This window comes from Psittacula echo (genome assembly GCF_963264785.1).
Source record: "Psittacula echo genome assembly, chromosome: 2".
Classification (NCBI taxonomy): domain Eukaryota; kingdom Metazoa; phylum Chordata; class Aves; order Psittaciformes; family Psittacidae; genus Psittacula; species Psittacula echo.
The window spans coordinates 20352212-20372414 of NC_137737.1; the positions used below are offsets into that span (position 1 = coordinate 20352212).

At 35.9% G+C, this 20203-nt stretch overlaps 1 protein-coding gene across 1 annotated transcript in view; it reads left to right on the top strand.

Annotated features, from left to right (window-relative positions):
* KCNH8 (potassium voltage-gated channel subfamily H member 8) overlaps positions 1-20203 on the top strand; it is a gene marked incomplete at both ends in the record, with an annotated part of 183384 nt that overhangs the window by 151939 nt on the left and 11242 nt on the right. Inside the window, 4 exons of the mRNA XM_080610383.1 lie at positions 12522-12560; positions 14316-14671; positions 18487-18593; positions 19748-19824. Of these exons, the coding sequence (XP_080466509.1) occupies positions 12522-12560; positions 14316-14671; positions 18487-18593; positions 19748-19824 (579 nt within the window). The remainder of the gene's footprint in view (positions 1-12521; positions 12561-14315; positions 14672-18486; positions 18594-19747; positions 19825-20203) is intronic.

The following is a 20203-nucleotide window of genomic DNA, read 5'->3' on the forward strand; positions in this document are numbered from 1 at the left end:
TGGTGTAACCAACACATTTTCCTTGGGGAGGAATGGTTAATCTGGAAAGGAGTATAACTCCATGTAAAGATATGGTTTGGAGCTGATTGCATTCTCCTCTTCAGTTTTTCATGGATCTTGATGAACCTCCCACAATGTATTGCTTCATGCTTTCTCTGTATGATGACAAATCTAGGGATCACCATCTCAGGTGCATACACACTCAGCTTTTACAAAATCAGGAACAAATCTTCCCTGCTAAAGTTGGCAGGGTGATGTACAAGCTCTCTGCTGAGAGCAAACCACCACCAGCCTCAAAGATGAGTGCACAGACTGCAAAGGATGGGATTTAAGGCAGTGCAGGACATATCCAATCATTTTTTCTGCTTTTAGAAAGAAGATATTTACAGCATTTGTGAATACACACTGTATTTTCATGGTATAGTCCATTATCTTGGAAATTTAATATTCCAATATAAATTGGGTGGTGGTGGGGAAAACCAAACACTGGGTAGCATCCAATATCACAGGCAAATAGAGAAGCCAAGACAGATTATTGTAGTCTCCTGCATCCTTGTGTTAACTATGCCCTCCACTAGTATTTCTCTTGTAGCAGAACTAACCTCGGTTGTGTGCATCTTATTTCTTATCCAACCTTTTGACTTATCAATAAGGACAAAAAGCAGGAATAAGGTGGCCAAAAATTATACAGCAACAAAAAGAGGGCTCAACAAATGAGGGAAAATAGTTGTTGGTAGCAAAAGTGCCTGGTCAAACACTTGCTCTGCTTCATCTAGAAAATATCATGTCTTCATGAATACAAATTGAAAGCAGAAATAATCTGAGAATTATCTGATGGTTTACTCTCACAGAATAGTAAAAAAGTATTCAGAAGTACAGTTTGTGTATATGAAAATATGACATTTTTAATATAACATGATTTCTTGGGAATGGTGCTATGGGAGAGTTTGGCAGCTGTGATACCATATCTTGATCTCTGTCTCCCTGAAAGAGGGAGATTTTACCTTTGTGAGTATCTATGACTTCTGCAGCTTTATGGAAATTTTGGGTTTAGAGACCTTTTTCCATAGTTAAAAATTGAACTCTGAGTAAGTCAGTTTCTCACTTTCTTATTCTTTGGATGTTTTAAATGACTGGAAATTTGCAACTGAATGTGAATTTAATGCTGAAAATGGATCAGTAACAGTATTTAGGGTAAGGTAAACCACAGAATGAAATAGCACGTGTTTCCCCACTATGATTGCCAAGTACCTTTCAGTCCTGACCTAAAATCTTCTAAAATCTCCTGCGGAGAAGGACTTGGGTTGTTGGTCAATGAGAAAATGAACATGAGAAGAGATTCCGTGTGTGCTCGCAGCCCAGAAAGCCAACTGTATCCTGGGCTGCATCAAAAGGAGTGTGACCAGCAGGTCGAAGGAGGTGATCCTGCCCCTCTACTCTGTTCTCGTGAGACCTCACTTGGAGTATTGTGTGCAGTTCTGGTGCCCTCAACATAAAAAGGACATGGAACTGTTGGAGCAAGTCCAGAGGAGGGCCATGAGGATGGTCAGGGGGCTGGAGCACCTTGCGTATGAAGACAGGCTGAGAAAGTTGGGGCTGTTCAGCCTGGAGAAGAGAAGGCTGCGTGGAGACCTCATAGCAGCCTTCCGGTATCTGAAGGGGCCTACAAGGATGCTGGGGATGGACTATTCATCAGGGACTGTAGTGACAGGACAAGGGGTAATGGGTTCAAATTTAAACAGGGGAAGTTTAGATTGGATATAAGGAAGAAATTCTTTACTGAGAGGGTGGTGAGGCACTGGAATGGGTTGCCCAGGGAGGTTGTGAATGCTCCATCCTTGGTGGTGTTCAAGGCCAGGTTGGATGAGGCCTTGGGTGGCATGGTTTAGTGTGAGGTGTCCCTGCCCATGGCAGGGGCATTGGAACTAGATGATCTTAAGGTCCTTTCCAACCCTAACTATTCTATGATTCTATGATTCTAAAATATTATTGCATTTTCAGTCACAGACCACCAAAATTGCCTTAGGTTGTAGATTTCCTAACACTTTTAGCCATCATTAATAAATTGATGCTGCAGAACGATGCAGTCGTCATGATATATCATCCCCTTCTTTGCGGTGTTTGAACTGTTCGTTGCACACAAAAGTGAATGACAAATTTGAACAAAGTGACCAAAAGCGCCAAAAGTCATCAGAAGTTTTCTGATCGTGGAGTGTCAAGGTTGGACACTTAGCACTAGATCACATAACTACCCTACCCACACAGAAAGCTCTAAGGAAACTTCCTAATTTTGTTTTCTCAATTCATTTGCATGTCTGGGTGTATATAATGATGTGTTCCTTCTGCATTACAATCCAAGTAAGATGGAAAAGGCTCCAGGATTTCCACAGCTATGTCACTCTTCAGTAAAACAAGTAGGAGCTGTAACGAGATTTCCTATTAACAAGCAGAAACTGTAGCTGTCTGGTTATAGAAAGATTGAAAGTGTTTAAGCAATCTTGGAAGAAAAGCTCAGGAGATTTTAAGTACAGGAGTTGGCAATCGTGTAACTATTTCAGTCTCTAATGAGTAACAGATAAAGAAACAGAAACACACAAAAACAGGGAGAGAAAAGTTTGTGTTGTCTCATGATAGCTCTAAAACCAGTAATCATTAAGTGGTTTATTATTATAATCATTAATGTGTGTGCAATCACACTGGCAGTGCTATTATGCCATCTTTTTATATATTCCCATCACAGCAAGATGCGAGTTAGGAAAAAAGTCTTTATATTCATCATACATATTCTGTATTCTGTCCTTTGCTTTCTTTGATGCTTTTTCCTGAAGAAATTGGTAACTGTGTTTTTAAAAGGATTCAGTTAAATAACTGGACAGTTAGAAAAAGCTGATTTGTTTGCTAGCTGGAGTTATGACATTAAAAAATTTGCCCATTCAAGTGTTTCAATCAATTTCTATTGGTCTGTGACTGTGATGTCTTAGCCGTGAAATAGTTTGTTAAATGACACAGATTTTGACACCCACCTCACCCCACGTATATCATTATGCCCTATATGTGACAAGTTTCATACACAGCAGGCAGTGAGAGAGTCATATATCTGATTTGGTAAAACTAAGTACTCATAAGAAGGTTTTTACATATAATACAATTATGTGAAAGAAACTGGAAATTATTTTGCTGTGCACTATCCCTGGAAAGCATTTGCTACTTACATATTTAGAGAGCAGTAGCAGATTTTGAATGCAAGCGCAAAATTCAACCGAAAGTCTGCCTTAGCCACTGTCTGTTTCAGCTAATAAATTATGTATTTGACATATGTTCATTCTGGACACTTTAATCATGCTTTTTCTAGTCTTTTGAATTTATGAATGCTGCTTTCCAGTATAGTAATAACTCAGAAGGAATTCTATGTTACATATTTGATTATCTATTGTGAACCAGCAACGGAAATAGCATGACATTTCTGACTTTTTAATGGATCTCTACTGTCTGCATGACTAGATATAATTTTGTTATAAAGAAAAAAATCAAAGTTATTAAGGAAAAAATAAGCCATTTTTTAAAAAATAGTTGCTTTTAATTTTGGCAGTCCTTGTAAAATAAGAACTTGATAGAAACTTCGGTCACATAATTATTTATTGATATGTTTGATTTTTGAGAGCCAAAAAAATCCTATTTCTTGGGTATTACCTATGTGTTTACAATAAAACCCATGCATTTAAAAAATAATTTCCAAACCAACTCTTACTATGCTGCTGCACTTAGTCATAATTCTTCTACTTCGGCCTACATCAGAGCTCATCCTGTTCACTGCAGGACACTCACAGGTTGCAAAATATTTTTCATTATAAATAATTTCCACAGAAGGTTTCACAAATAATTCCAACCACATTTTTAATAGAGAAGAGGGTTTTGCCATATTACCCAGGAGCTGTGCAGAAAAAAGTGGCTTACCTTAGAAAAGTTAAAAAGCCCTACTTTGACAGTTAAAAGTGGAGCTGGATAACTTTGAAGAAAGCTTGTCATTTTTAAGCAAACTTACATGCAGTTAAGCACACGCCTTTGTCAATAGCTCATGTGTCAGAAGGTCATGCACTTGTACCTAAGGCGTAATTCACTGGTGTTTATCATCTGTCACAGTAGGTATAAATTCTGCAAAACAAGAGACCAATCAATTGTAATTTTTCTTTTTCTATACAAGAATTATTACAACAGGTAGAACATAGAAGTGAGTAAATCACCTAAAGCAACAGAAGTTTAATGCTTCATCTGTATGATTATTCCTGGGGGGAAAAAAGTAGAAAACACCCTAAAAGTTATATTAGTTCATTATCTTTCCCTTTAGTCCATGTTGGCAGTCACACAGAACAAATTCCCATTATCTTATTAGGGACCTGAAGTGATTGGTGTCTGTGCATCCACTTTCTTCCTGTCAGCCATATTTCCTTTTCTCCTTTATACCTCTTTTGCTGTGAGATAGAGTCAGCAAAATTCTCATCTTCTTAACAACTAAAGTACAGGAATGAAGGTATTCATACTATCAGAAACTAAAATAATTTAAAATCTGTGAACATATAATTCACTTTGTGAACCTGATGGGTTGACTGAAGTAGGTCTCTTACCTGCTTCTGTGCATGACTACTCTGCGATCAGCGCTGCTGTGAAATATTGCTCAGTGCTCTTTCACATTTTACAAGCTATTCAGATTTTTTGATCATTTTCCTGGGACAACCTGAGACTTATTTTCCTTCTTCCCTCTCTGTCTCTCTCCTGCTTTCCATCTTCTCAAAATACATTACCCTATTGCTGAATAAAGCTCACTCAGAAAATATCATTTATACAGCTCAACTTCTATATTTCTATGGAATCAGTAACAGGATTGTGCAGCTGTAGAAGGGACATGACCGAGTTCCTTTACCTGTTTTACACTTAATTTCTGATTTTAAATTAATGAGAAGCAGTTTGGCAAAGAGCTTTGTCTTTCAGCTCTCTGTAAGATATTCCACAGGTCTCCTACCTGTATTTATGACAGTAAGAATGTTTTAGAGGATTTTTAGCCATTTAAGGTGGATGCTAATTTCAAATAGTTGATGCTGCTGTTGCAATATTCCCCTCCCTGTGCAGTTAGTCAGTTCTTTCTCCACTTCCTCAACCTGGCAATTACCTGCTTCACTCAGCATGGGAGCAGAGCTGTCCTGGAGCTATAGTGCAAGCCTGGTTTCACTCCTTTTTTTTGTCTGCTAACTCATAAACCTCGTTTATTTGCAGTCATTGGTGAGCCTGATGTGTTGTGCCCCTGAGCCATCAGTTCACCTGGTACCCCTCAAGATAATCATCTCACTATCATGTTTCTAATATATCCTTCACTACGGTACACTGCTGAGAAATAATGCAATAAGGAAACCTGTAATTCAAAGAGGACAGACTGGTATGCCTGTCCTCTTGCAGGCTCGGTGGCCTTTGCATTTTCTTTCCTAGTATCTTCACCTGAAGATTTTATTTTATTTTTTGCTGCTATGCTCCTGTTCCATTTCTGCAGCCTTCAGTCATTCTAATATTTTTTAAAATAACAACATCCAGTTAGCTCTACTGCCTGTTATTGCCTGATAGTTTATTCCTCTGCTTTGTGGTAATTTTCTACAACTTATTGATGTAACTATGTCATTTTTCCATTCTTTCTTTTCATTAATTCTTGTGGGTTTACATGTCTTTTCCTTTTTACACCTAAAATAAATGGATGATTGGCTGTAAGGATGAATCCCACAAGATGTGAAAGAGGATAAAGGGGAGGAGAGGAAAATAACCCGTAAAGCTTTGACTGGGAATATGTTACATATATGTGACTTATCCCAAAATTCCTACCCCCGTGGTCACTCTTACTTTTTTTGAATAGCTTAAGAGAGAGGAATTATGCTTTTCAGTTATACATTATTTATGAAAAGACTATTCAATGCATGTATGAATAGGGATTTTCACAATTGGACTGTAGCACTTTGACAAATACAATTTTCACTCTAACTAGAACTAAAGTATTTAAATAATTGACAAAAAATTACTTCTAATTTTAGCTTCTGAGTCCTTTTAAGCACTCTCCATTCTCATTCATTTCACTTCCTGCGATTATTGCATTCTGCGTCAGATTATACAGCTTAACCAGAGGGTTACATGCTGAGAAAAAAAACATATCCAGGCTGGCAAAGCAGCTTATTGATGTTTTTAGACTGGCATAAGAGGAGGGTATGAAACACTGTGTCAAACAGAATTTTAGCCAGGAGAAGCTGCTGGCTTTCAGGAAGCATTGCCTTGGAAGCTAACCGTATTTCTATTTTAATTACACAGAGATGCTAGATGACAACTTTTTCTAATATGCTTCATTGTGCCTTAGGAAACATGATAATGTAACTTACAATATTAATAGTATATCTTCGTCTCTACACTGAAAAAAGTGAAAATAACATTAATCCTAATATAACAACTTTAAAATGGCATGAAGTTAGAGGGTGGATTTGATTTATTTTTTTTTTCCATAATCTCTTTATTTTGCATTGATATAGCAAGGACTAAACAGTGGCTTTAAATTTAGACGCAGTCTTACAGGAACCTATACTTTTATTATTCTGTGTAACGTAAGACGAATTTATGGAGGAAATGATAATACCACAATTTTTTCTATATGAATACTAGTTCTGAAGGCACAGACTGTCTTGAGATGTAACGAGCATGTTGGACTAGCTTATATGGTAAAGTTCCTATATGACGTTCAGAGTTATAACCTCAGCATACATGCTGGAACATGTGAAATTAAATATTATGTAGTCTTTGAGCAAGCTGTCTATAATCAGTGCAACTTGTGTATCAAGTAGGCATTCTATATGGATACATGTGTTCTCAATTTTATTGAACTGGTAACATTCTTAGTGCAGCTTTCTTAAACATCATAGAATAATAGAATAGCTGAGGTTGAAAGGCTTCTCTGAAGATCAACTGGACCCATCCCTCAGCTCAAAGATTCAAAAGCATATAAAAATGAAAACCAATCTTAGTTATGTACAAATGCAGTCTAAGATTTTACTGATGTAAAACAAATATATCAGCATATTTTTCTTTTTAATTATCTATACCTTCTTTTAGTAAAATCAGAGCTACAGAACCTGCCTGCATAAGTGTAACTAGAGTTCTGCTGAAAATGCTGCTCCTACTTAAGACATATAGATCCTCTTTTCTGTGCTGTGATAAATAATGACTTTAGTAGCAAATAGATACATAAAGTATGTATGTATATACTGTGTATACAGTACAGTATTGCTTATATAGTAAGTGTTCAGAGACAGGCTCCACTGATAATCTCACTATGTTCATTCCTTCAGCAAAACTGATATTAGATTTCTCTGACACTGGGTTTGGTTTTATATCATGGTACTTTGAAAACTGAAGCAATATTATTCACTTATTGAGTGTCCATGTTGTCTTAGTTTCTAAGCTATGCAAAACTTCTTGAATAACACAGCTGCCAAGAGCTCCAAAAATGTATGCTGTCAGCTTTTCTGTATTATGCTTGTATAGAAACACAAATTGCATCTCCAGGGAAGGAAATTAGGATGGCTTTCTTAATAAAGCCCATATACTTAGGCTTCTGCTGGTATCTTCACCTGCCAGGACATGGCCTCTTACCCTGAGGTAAAATCATATAAATTGCTTTCACAGTTACTTTATGTCTGCTGTCTTCCCTAAAGTTTTGATTCTGAATATATCAAGTGGCCAGATGTGTGCTCAATTTGCACTTTGTTTCTTCCTGGGAGAATTCACTAGAGGTTAATCTACTGATCCAGTTGCCATGAGAAAAGCAAAATATTCATATTTTAGAAGAAACATTTCTGATTAAAAATAAAACCAAAAAGAAAACAAACAACAAACATATTTTAAAATAAGGAAACAGATTATACTTGTCCTTGCCTTCTTTTTTGTAAGGTTTACCAGGGCCATTTCTGCATCTATTTATGAGTCTGTGAAATCTTTGAGTTGTATGAAGTTAAGCATATAAGTTTTTATTACTTTGAAAGCTGTTAGCATTCATTTTATTTTCCACTAATATTATGTAAGTCTTTACACGACTGCAATCAAACTGCAGGAACATTGAAAAGTTTTCTCCACTATATCTTTTGTGTGCAGTGATCTGCAAGCTTTTCCAAAAATGCAACCTGTCAGAGAAATGTACAGTCAGTGGCAGGTCTATTGTCTATTCTAACAATTCCTCCTTTTGTCTTCTTTTGACCTTATTGACAGTCTTTTCCTTAGTTGAGATTTTTTTCAATTCTTACTGGTGTAAGTTTGCTATGAAAGCTGTACATACAAAGCAGCCTGGGACACTGTATTCTTTGCTTGTTTTGGGGTGGGAGAGAGAGACGCGAGAATATAGAAATAAAAATGACTAATTTATACCATCCATATTTATTATTTATTTGATTCTTGATTTGGAGCAAGTGAGAGAGATAAGGTTTTGTTTCTGTGGCAGCTTTTTAACATGAAATCCAATAGATCCTGTGTTGTTAATGAAACAATCAAAGTATAATTAAATTTTTTTGCTAAACAATGCAATGATGTTAACAACTAGGTTTTAAAGAAAAATATGAAAAATATTAAATTTATTGTTTTATTTATTTAATACTAAATATAAAATATCGTGAGAAATTTGAATCCAAGAAAGTATGCATTTGCAAAAATCTCTTCCAAAGCTAAGTACAACCAGCCAGTTATTGAGCGCTTATATTAACTTCACAGGCTATGATAATTTATTTGAAAGATAGGAATTATGTAGGATAATGATTTAGAAGAACATTGTAGAACTCATGGCAATTCACAAGTGTTGGTCACCTAGGATGAAATACTGGTGACATATCTGTGTTTCAACTTTTGTTGCTAATTCAATATATTCTATATCGTGAGTAGGATTAGAGACTGCTGAAAGCATCTGCTTCAACAAAATACATTTTCTCTAGCTGTTCACTGAGCAGGGAAAAGAGATAAGAATAAACTTGACAAAATATAGGGACAAACCAGTGAACTATAGAAAGTCTTAGAGAAAAAAAATGGAAAAAAAGGAGGTAAATTGCTCAGTAAATGTAGATATAAAACAATTATATCTAGCCTGAGAAACTCTTTATAAGAGATTTAGTCCTTTGTGCTTTAAAAGATTTGTGATATTTCATTGAAAATATTCCTGATTATGGAAAATTGAGGCCTAAACACATGTGAGGCATTAAGCTTTTCAGCAGTACAATAATCTCTTGTTGTGTATTTGTACCTTTTCCATTACTATACAGTAAATTTGCAGAGAATAGAACATATGGCATGTGTTCTTTTTTTTTTTTTTTACACTGCCAGTGCTCCTACATGTTGGTTTTTTTTCCTGCTAAGGACATTAATATTCTAGTTTGATTTCAAATCCTTTCCTGAAAGTGTATTTTATCCTTTTGACTCCTTAGATGCAAAGAATTATTAATAAATGTTAGGACCCAAGGTTTAAGAGCAAAGCAAAGTGAAATTATGTTTCTGTTTTTGTTCCTACTTCCCATGGAGGCAACAAAAATCAGGCCGGTAAATTTACTTACCTGGACATTCAATGTATTAACCTGATGATTTACCTGCATCTTTATATTTCTCTTTTTAGGGTTTTATCATTGGAATTATTGTACAACTAATTACCTGGTTTGCTCACAATTCTTGGTAAAGACGCCAGGGCTGAAATTAAAAATTGAATTAGACTTTGACAGTATTTTACATAAGTTATGCTAACATCAGTCTTTTTTGGATTTTTTCCCAAACCAGAATTACCTCTGTTTTTCTTTCTGCAGCCCATATCCTTTAAGAGTTGTACTTATTTCTAAAAGACCAGCATGAGAGCCAATTTGTATCCTCTTCCTTTTTGATAAATTAAAAAAAACATTTTATAGAAGGCTACACCAGTGTGTTGCTCTGAGTGAAAGGTTTTAGCAGATCAGAAATTAGGACAGCAAATCATAATTATTTACTCCGATACCACATTTTTACAGAGAAAAAGTTATGTTCACAGTGAGGTCTTTAAATTTACTTCCCTTTGACTTGCTTTTTCCATGTTCTTTTTCATCTTTTCTCATTAAGAATGGTATTTTTGCAGGGAGAGAGAGGCTTAAAAGCAAAACTTGAGAATTCTCTCTGATGACAGACTAGTTTCTTTTTATTAACTTTCAACTACCAGTCCATGAAGTTCCAGACCCTGTTTTATGTGTGCAAGATACGGTGTTCAAAGTTACAAGTAATAAATATGGCTGCAGTATATTACTAAAGAAGCAATTTCAACACTTCAACTGTGGGTACTGTGCTATGGAAAAAGTTTATATGTCCCCTGTTTACCTAAAAATACCAATTTATTCATACTGAAATTGTTCTCCAGTGGGTTTAAGGGACCAGTTTGGGGAAAAGGAAGTCTGATGAGTAGTTTTCTCATGTCACATGTTCTCTATTCATACCTATTATTTTCTGCTATCTTTCCTCCCAAGGACACTCCTTCCCTCCCCTGTAAAAACTGACCTGCCTTATTTTTCTCTTGGTAAGGTCATAAGGCGACAAAATGCTGTTAGTAACCCTATTTCCTCAGTTTCTCCCTCCCTTATGCAGCAACTAACAAGTGTAAAACTGAGAGCAGAGAGATAGATCCTCACCCATGGATGTCTGTGGCTGCTGCATTGATGGGCAGTGAAGAGGTCCTGCAGGCAGCAGACAGTGTTACTACCGATTGATCACAGAGCTGAAAGCCCAGCCCAGGGGAAAGACCCTAGCAGGGCTGTGGGGAAATGCCAAGAGGACATGTAGGAGACACCCATATGATTTCTTTGTCTCTGCTTTCAAGATGTACAATCAGCATTAACACATGTGCTTAGGAGGAAAAAGTGAGGAGAACTTTACTACAAATGACATAAAGAATTCAGAAGTCAAAATTGTACTTTGTAAGATCTTTTTTGTGAAGCTGCTAATGTTTGGGTCTGGTTTGGAGATTTAATTAAAGCTGCTATTTAACATTCATACTGCACCTGTGCCTAGAAGCCGAGCAAACAGATGCTCCAAAATTCTAGGCACTATTGTAAATTAAACTTCTTAAACATATGTGCAAAAAAGACCATTAGCACTTCCTATTTCTGACTTTAATATTTTAGTACATTTTCAGTTTCTTGTTCTCCTGAATCTTGAAATGAGATGTTGTTACTTCAGTTGGCATAGATTAAGTGCAGACTGGGAGATTTCAGGATTTGAGATCTCATCCTCTACTAATATCATCCAGTACTTTATCTAACTCAGGAAGAACACAGCAGTTATTTTATTTACATAGACTAATTTTTGCACTTGTTCTGTTTGGCAGCTATTAGAGTATTATTGCTAAATTTATTGATACACCTGCTACTGGCTTGGTTGTTGTGGAGTAGGATTTCTGCTTACACAAACTCAAATTTTGAGTATTTGTATATTATACAACTACTAGTACCCTCAGTTTTATGAGCAACTACAGAACAGTTTTCAGGATAACCTGAAAGACTGGTAAAAAAAAATAAAGAAGGGCTGAAGTTCTTCTACCTGAGTTTAGATTAAAAAAAACTAATGTTGTGAATTTAAAATTGATGGATGTTAAACACTTTTTATCTTAACATGTGCGTTTAGAAAAACTGGGAATCGTTTCTGAAAATTCTACCTGGTGGACTAATGTTTTCCTATAAATACAGCATTTATACAGTTCTCAGGGACTTGCCCGTGGTTAAAGTATGGACACTCAAATAAACAACAGAATGTTCATAACAGATATTATTCAGCAGTTCCAGCGGATTTTATTAGAAGTAGTTACACATTAAACTTGCATGATTTTTTTTCTTCTTCTTTTTTTTTTCTTTCCATTTAATCCAAGAAGGGAAAAATGTCATGGCCTTGAATTGCTGTTAGTCATGTTAGTCATATATGACCAGCATCATACTGGTCCTATTTTCTTCAGTCCCATCACTGCCTTTGAAAATTCACCAAAGATGCTACAGTTACTTAGATCATCTACATGTAAGGACAAGGCTGACACAGGAGCTAGAACTACAGAGAGGCAGGGACAAAGCAGAGCATTGTTCCTGCATAGGATTCCATTAAACCAGAACTGAAACCCACCAGGCACACATTCACCCATCCACATTCGTTCACAGGTTTGGGGCCTTGATCTAACTTTTTATTAAAGTAAAATGCTATTTTTGAGCAACTTTTTTCAACGAAAATAAAACTTTCTTTCCTGTTTATTTAGGGTTATTTTTTTTTCCCTCACAGCATCTGTTTCCAAGGAGTGTCGTTAGTTCAGTGCTATGTCACCATTGTCACCATTTCATTTAGTACATTTGTTTTATCATGAGTTTCTTTTCTTGTATAATCATAAATGTTTCGGTTGAATTGTCTGCATGCTCTTAGAAGCCAATACTGTGCAGATGCACATATTTGCTACTTTTTTGTTTTGTTTCTTTCAGGTAATATCAAAATTATCAAACAAGTCTACATTATCTCAGGTATGTTAGTCATACGTTAACTATGCCAAGACTGACTTTGCAACATGTACCATGTTATGGCCAGAGCAAAGCTGGAAAAAGTCCAAATGACTTCCATGGTTTCAGAATGAGATTTTAAATAGCATCCTGCAGATAGTTCTGCCACTGTCCATTTTATGAGTAAGAGCTTATGATCTTTCCTTCCAGGTGCTGGATTTGGATATCCTACTGTAGCACCTGCATTTTAAATACATGGTTACCCAAGCCAAAGTTTTGAACACGGGTAACATTCATTCTCTGTGAGTATAGACTGCATCACTGCCAGATCCTGTACAATTTGATCATCATGACAGCCTTCACATGACTATTGTGATTGACAACAAGGCTGTTATATTTTACATAGATGGGTCATTTGCCACTGTTTTACGTATTTACCTTTTCATAATCTCAAATGGAAAGGACCTAGTTCACTAGATCTGCCAATGTATATGAAGAGAAAAACATTCATTCAATGAAAGTGTGCTGTAGCACACAGAAAAATTAAATCCATGCTGCAAAACGTTTAGACGAATACTAATAGGGACTAAGAACATTGGGATAAATTCCCCAAATCTGAGTTTTCATTTCCACCCAGTCAATCTTACTTGGCCTGAATATGGGAGATTTGACTACACAAGCTCATCTGAGGTTTTCTATCTAAAGTTAACAGTGCCTTAATCAAGCTTGATTAAGAGGGGTAGCCAAAAAAGAAAAAAATTAATACCAACCCTTTCTGAAACCATGAAGTTGCATTTGCCTGTACTTTTCACTCAGATGTATGGAATTTTTAATTTGACCTGGAGCCTGATTCTGCCTTTGTCCAATCACCTACTATCGATAAATACCAAGTTGTACCATGAGAATAAATGGAACTATTTTTGAGTTATGGCCTGATCCTGACATGATCTTCATATTGGCATATCTCAGCACCCATGGCCAGTGCATTTTGTTACCATGAAACAACAACAATCAATATATTGCTGTCTTAGGCTGTGCTTTAATTAGTACATAAAGTGGAGAACCCAAGTCTGTGTTGCTACTAAATTGCCTTGTTTCCAACATGAAGCATTCAAATTGCAGTTTTTCTAAAAAGAGATATAGCTCTGCTTTTTGATGGTTCAGTTCTGAAGCTGACAATGCCACACCACTTGTGCAATAATGGGACTATATATAAGCTGAAAAACCTGCCTACTACCCTAGCAGTGGTTTCAGTTACAACTAAGAAGGAAACAGAAGACATGCGGGCTTGAGCTGAACTCATGTAAATGTTATTTGTAGGCTATAAATATGAATAAATATAGATATGTTCCATATGTAAATGTGGACTTATATGAATTACCAGCCTCAGTTCTTTCTCTTAGTCCACAGGAAGTCTGATAGTGTAACATTCAAAAGAAATAACACCTCAGTAAAGCAAGATTAATCTATTCAAGTGTATAGATGGCACATGGCTTGTAAGAGCTGGTCCTGTAATCTTTCCTGGTAAAAAAACTTACTGCAGAGAGTTCAGTGACCACATTGCTACCGACCTTTTTTGTTTGTATTTTTCTTACATATGCACATTTAGCCATAATTGAGGAGGAAAGTTATGGAAGAGTTCCAAAACAGATATCTCTAATCAGAAATGAAAGCTGTGCTGGACCTGAGTTTGTTCCAGGATGAATACTAGAAGAAATTCTATTTCTGAAACATCAGACTCTGAATTTTCCATTAATATGTAAAAATCTGCTATTTTAGACAGAGCTCAAGGGAAATGGAAATATAAAGAAGAGACTTCCTTCAATTGTGGAAGATGAAGATGAGGATGAGGAGGGAGAAGAAGAGAGCAGCACCCTGTCATCAATCCATACAAGGAGCACAAATTTCTCTCAGCAGAAGAAAGCTGGAAGCAATAAAAGCCACCTAGGGAGAAACTTGAAGCAGTTGGCATCGGGAACGGTGCCCTTTCATTCACCCATCCGCGCTTGCAGTTCAAACCCCACAAGAACCAAACATGAAACGGAGCTCCATTACTACTCCAGAAGGAAAGAGAAAAACCTTAGGTTACAGCTTTCAGCACTGACCAGCAGTGGTCCACCTGACCTGAGCCCAAGGTAATAGTTATAAATCATTACACTCTCTCATGTAACTCCTATAACGTATATCATGATTGTAATAGTATAAAATATTTCTTTTTCTTTAGTAGTTCATGCTTTTGATCCTACAATAAGAAGGAAAGCCTTCATACTGTAGGAACTATTAGACACTATGCAGAATGTTAAGATTTTAGTCCTTTGTTGTGAAATAAAGTATTTCTACCAGTAAAAAGAGAAAGTATTAAGCAATTACAAAAATTACTATTTCAATAGTCTGGCTTTATGGTATCGTTTTGTCCATCTATAATGATATGCATTCCCACAATAGCACTGTGAAACATTCTGAGTCCATCAGAAAGAGAACAATTTAGAAAGCAACTAGACGATTATAAAGCTTAGCTGTGCAAATAAAAAAGTTCCTAGAGGAATAAAAAATGCAATTTTAGAGGAAAAGAAATGGTTTTTTTACATTAGAGAAATGAAACCTGATAATGCAGGTGATGTAGAGAATAAATATGGAGTTGAGAAAATATTTTAGCTGTGACTTCTGGCATAAACAGGTTATTGTGGAATTACTAGTGTATGATTTTAAATTTTTACTTGCATGTTACTTGTAAGGTGATTTATGTATCTTATTTCTAAATCATTGCACCACAGTAATTAACTATAAACTAAGAGATCAGTTCTTTACAGAAATCACAGTCGCTTTTTCACACACAAGGTGCTGCAGCAGTTGATCTTCAAGTTCTGGTTTCCAGAATTTGAAGTATTTTACATGTTCAAGAATTTCCTTTACAGAGTGGTAGTTTCAACAACTAAACATGAAATAGCTGCAGCTTAAGCAGTATATTTGTTTAGCTCTGTCAAGGCACCTACCCCTAAGGATGCAATCATAAGTAGGACACTGAAGCCTATGTAGGAATCTTCCCCCCTCATCATATATTTGATCAGTACTGTTACATCTCAAATAGGAGCTGGGTACAAACTGATTTTAGTTTTGTCAATACAGGAGAAAATAATCTGTGGAAAACCAGCTTCTACACTAGAAAAATTGAAATTCATAGTAGGTGTTTTCTCATTTCTTTCATAAATCTCATATGAATTTGGTTCAGGTCAGCTATGATGAAAGGTCATTATCATTTGCATAACAAGTGGTAATTCAGGGAAAAGCTACCTGTCACATTTTCTACTTGAATTTTGCTTATTATTTTTGTGAACATATGCAGCCAAATACTAGCACTAAATGCTGCAAGAGTAAATGTGAAACAAGTATTGTTATGTATACTATTATTTCCTATTTACATTTATGATTTTCTAATTGCAGAGTAATTCTGTTAATAGGGTGAATATTGGCCCAAGACATATGTGTTTTTCAGACTTTAGTTTTCCAGCCAAAACACTTCCATGTTATTTCCCAGAATGAGTTTATATTATTAGAATATTTAAACTGACAAGTTAAAACCACTTTAAAAAGAGCCTTAAAAAAGAATTAAAAAGAAAATAAGACCTTAATTAAGACTCTCACATTTGTTTGCTGTTAGACAGCAGTGCAAAGGAAAGGCGAGACTCTGGCTGAAATATCCAGTCAGTGCAGTTTTGAGATGTATAATCACACTTTCTCAAGAGAATATACTTTGTCTGCTTAAGAAACTTATACTACTGTGGATGTTCCCTAGTGTAAACCACCCAGAACTCTTCACTGCTCTTCAGGTTCTTTCCTTCTACACCACAGGGAAGATAATAAGCACGGAGACTAGGTAAAATATTTTAGCAGTTCTTGGTGCAAAGAACAGAATCCAGCATCCCAATTTGTAAGATACAGTCAATGTCTTCCCAACCAACTTTTGGGTACTACCTATGAAGTAGAAAACCACCAAAAGGAAGAAAGTGTAAGTGATAATAAAGGTAGTCCTGGGAGGAGGCATTGATGCATTTGATTCTCCTAACACCCACATGAGCAAGTGCACTGTAGCCTTGATTGACTGGATAGAAGAGGTCACACATTAACACTTTCCAACTTTTTTGACTTCTAAGATCAGAGTTGTCTCTCTTCAGGAGAAAATTCAGGCCTGCACAATAGCTAATTCAGAAAGGGTTGAGACTTACCAATTACTTTTGTCCCCACATGTTTTCAACTCACTGAATTATATTGCTGCACAGCCAGTTCCTTGTATCTTTCCCATTCCATATTTCCCATGTAGGATCCTGTATTTTGGCTCTCCAGAACAAGGTGGTTTATTGCTAATATGATTTTTAGTCTGACTCTTTAAACACTTTAAACATTACGGCGTCTATAAATTCTAAGCCATGTTTGACTAGGTTTTTCCCTGTGTACTTTAAAGGCAGCTAAAATGCTAGCATTTTATATAATTAGAAATCTCTACAAAAAGGATATTGGCGTATAAAATTTGCTTTTTGAAGCAGTGAGGCCAGATGACATTAAATAGGTTTTATAGCAAATTTCAAACAATGCAATTATTCAGGTTTTCAGCTGCAGATAACAGTATAAGCCAGAGCAGCTCAAGTAGTGTATTTGAGTCTCATCTGCTCGCAGAAGCAGGTTAAGATTAGAGTGAAGGCTAGTAATATCCAACTGGCATCATGAATAGTCAGACATGACACAGAGCCAAGAAGGACAAGAATATACAGTATGTGCACAGAGCGTCAAGTTACATAGGTCTTTCAAGCCAAGTACATCATAGATATCTCTGTGTTGCCTGTTCTTCCTTTCTCCAAACATTTCCAGTCAAGAGGTTTGCTTGAGAACATTCTTACTAGATGGAAAGTCTAATTTCCACTATCACAAAGTTATCACCATTGAATAAGAGGCCAAGAACTGTCTGCTTTAACCCTTCCAGATTAATATTTAACTCATCTGCCCACTGTAAAACAAATTTTGAATCTTGTGCCTGGACAAAGCAAGAATTAGATGTGCCATGTCTGTCAATGGGCAGTTTTCTGAGCTTTTCATTGACTTTAAAACAGTTCTCTTTATAGTACAATTTATTATAAATGAGAACAAAAAAAAATTCATAATTATCTATAATTTAAGGATGTGTGTTGATTCTTTCACCTGATACCAGTTTTCTATTCTTGATTATTGTATAAAATGCTTCTTTTTTTCCTTTGGATTTCTTGACACTGCAAATTGGAGGTCAGCTGTAATGCATGTGTAGAAATAACTTACACAAATGCCTTTCCTAGTAGTTAGATATAATACCAATACTAATGTGACTGGGATATTGCAGCCTGTCCTCATATCTTCCTATGCCAGATTTGCAAATGACATTGCTTTGCCTAAGTTAGTTTTACCCAAATTTGAGAATAGCTATTTGCATGGCAACAATTTTGATTGCAGTTTACAGAGGTGCTTTCATAAATATATTATGTTCAGGCTTAGACTCTGCCTAAGTTACCCAGATATAAGAGCCTGACTGTTATGTGCAGGGAGATTTAAATTTCACAAGAGCATACTGAAGCATCTTTAGTTTGTGTAGAAGAAAGAACGGCAAAAGATTAGATATGAAAAGCAAAAACAATACAGCATTTGTTAAGACCCAGAATATACTGCAGAAGTCATGAAGATATTGAAACTTCAGTTAATTACGTTTGGCCTCGCATTCCTTCCTCTAACAGTAAACTTAATCTTTAGCGACTCATAAGAGGTTATACCAGTATAATAGTTTTTACTTTTCTCTAAACTTAATGTTGTGCAAAATTTACCATTGCTTAAAAATATGCCCTTTAGAAGTAATTTTGACAACATAATGATGAACTTGATATTTATGAAACTGTTTATGAAATTGCTCCATCACTTCGATTTTTCTCAACAGAATTGTTGATGGTATTGAAGATGGAAACCATAATGAGGAAAACCAAACCTTCGACTTCAGCTCCTATCAGCTCAGGCAGGAATCTAGGTTATCTCCTACAATTGGAGGTGAGTCTTGCCTGGGAAAATCACTCTTCAAAGAAAAAATTTCTCACAACTGCGTTTTGCTCCCCTTTGTTTCTCTGATTCTCAGAAGTGGCATAAATGGATTTAACATATATCTGTACTTTCAATACCATTCCGGTACCATAATTGGTACTGTACAAAAATACAACAGGATCCCAAAGGCTGTTTGTTCTTTTCCTGGAAGCAGACAATCATGATAAAAGAGCTTGCAAAGAATACTATATTTTAATGCATTATATTTTACCAGCAGTATTGTAGGATCAGCCAGTAGCCTCATGCTGCCAAACCTTAGAGCGCAGAAGGTACTAAACACAAGGGGAAAATTTAATATAAAACCATTATAATACCAAATTAAAAAAAAAAAAAAAACCAAACAAAAACAAAAACAGAAACAAAAACAAAAAACCACAACCTCCCCCCCAAAAAAATTCCTTAAAAAGCCATATACAAATTTGACTCTCAATTTTTTGTAAAGACATTTACAGACATGGAGTAATGCGGATGTACCTAGATTTTTTGAAGTTAAAAAAAAAATAAAAATAACCTGCATAGAAGAGGTTTCAGGAACCCTTAAATGGCTTACACTGAAAAACCTGATAAAACAGCACCACAGAGGAATAGAGCATGTCAATATGGAGGTGTGTGTGAGGGACAGAGAGAAGTTGGAAGAAAGAGGAAGAGGGAGAAAACAGTGGACTAATGCTGAAGTGACACAGCTAGCGCAGCTCAGACTGTTTCCAACATCTCCTCTTTTATGAGCAAACAGTTGTCACATAATTAAATACATTTTGCATGGAGACTATTAGGACATATTTATTTCCTCTTAAAGCCAAACAGAAAAATAGTAATACAAGATTAATTCTATCCATGTTTTTTAAAAACAGTTGACATTTCACATGGTTGGCATCAGGGTTATCATTTTCAGTTCTTTCAGGTTCAGACTGAAGAGAGGAGTATGAAGTTCATTTGTCACACTTTTCTTACATATTATACACTAAACATTAAACACAAGATTTTACTTTCATTCAAAGTGCAAACTAGGTTTAAATTTAAAGCACTGGATAAGTGCAAGAATAGCATTGTTATTTCCAGATGATTATACTTCTCTCATTTACGTGCATTTGAATTATTTTCAGAGGCTGAAATTGGTGCTGCTGTGCTTGTTATCAAAGCAGAAGAGACCAAACAGCAGATCAGCAGGCTTAATAATGAGGTAATGAGCTTTTGTGAACATTGGACGATCTTAACAATGAGTCAAGGAATGCCACAGAAAACTTGGAACATGATAAATGTGTGATAAATGAGTTTGCAAAACTGGATGGGGTTTCTTCATGTAGGGCAGTTTGGGGCTTTAAACTCTTTCCCAGATTAATTTTCTACATGGAAGCTATATAAAAGTTTGTGCCAAGTGCTACAGATAAAAACAAAGCAAGGTTAGCATAGTTAGTGTATCTAATTTTCTTAGGATTTATCCTCTTCTGAATATGCTTCTTTTTCTCTCTTTCCTGTCATACTTCCCCCAAGTTCCTTCTTCCAGCTTTTCTTGTCTTCGTGAATGCTATGCTTCTGGGGAATTTCCTTGAAAGAAATTC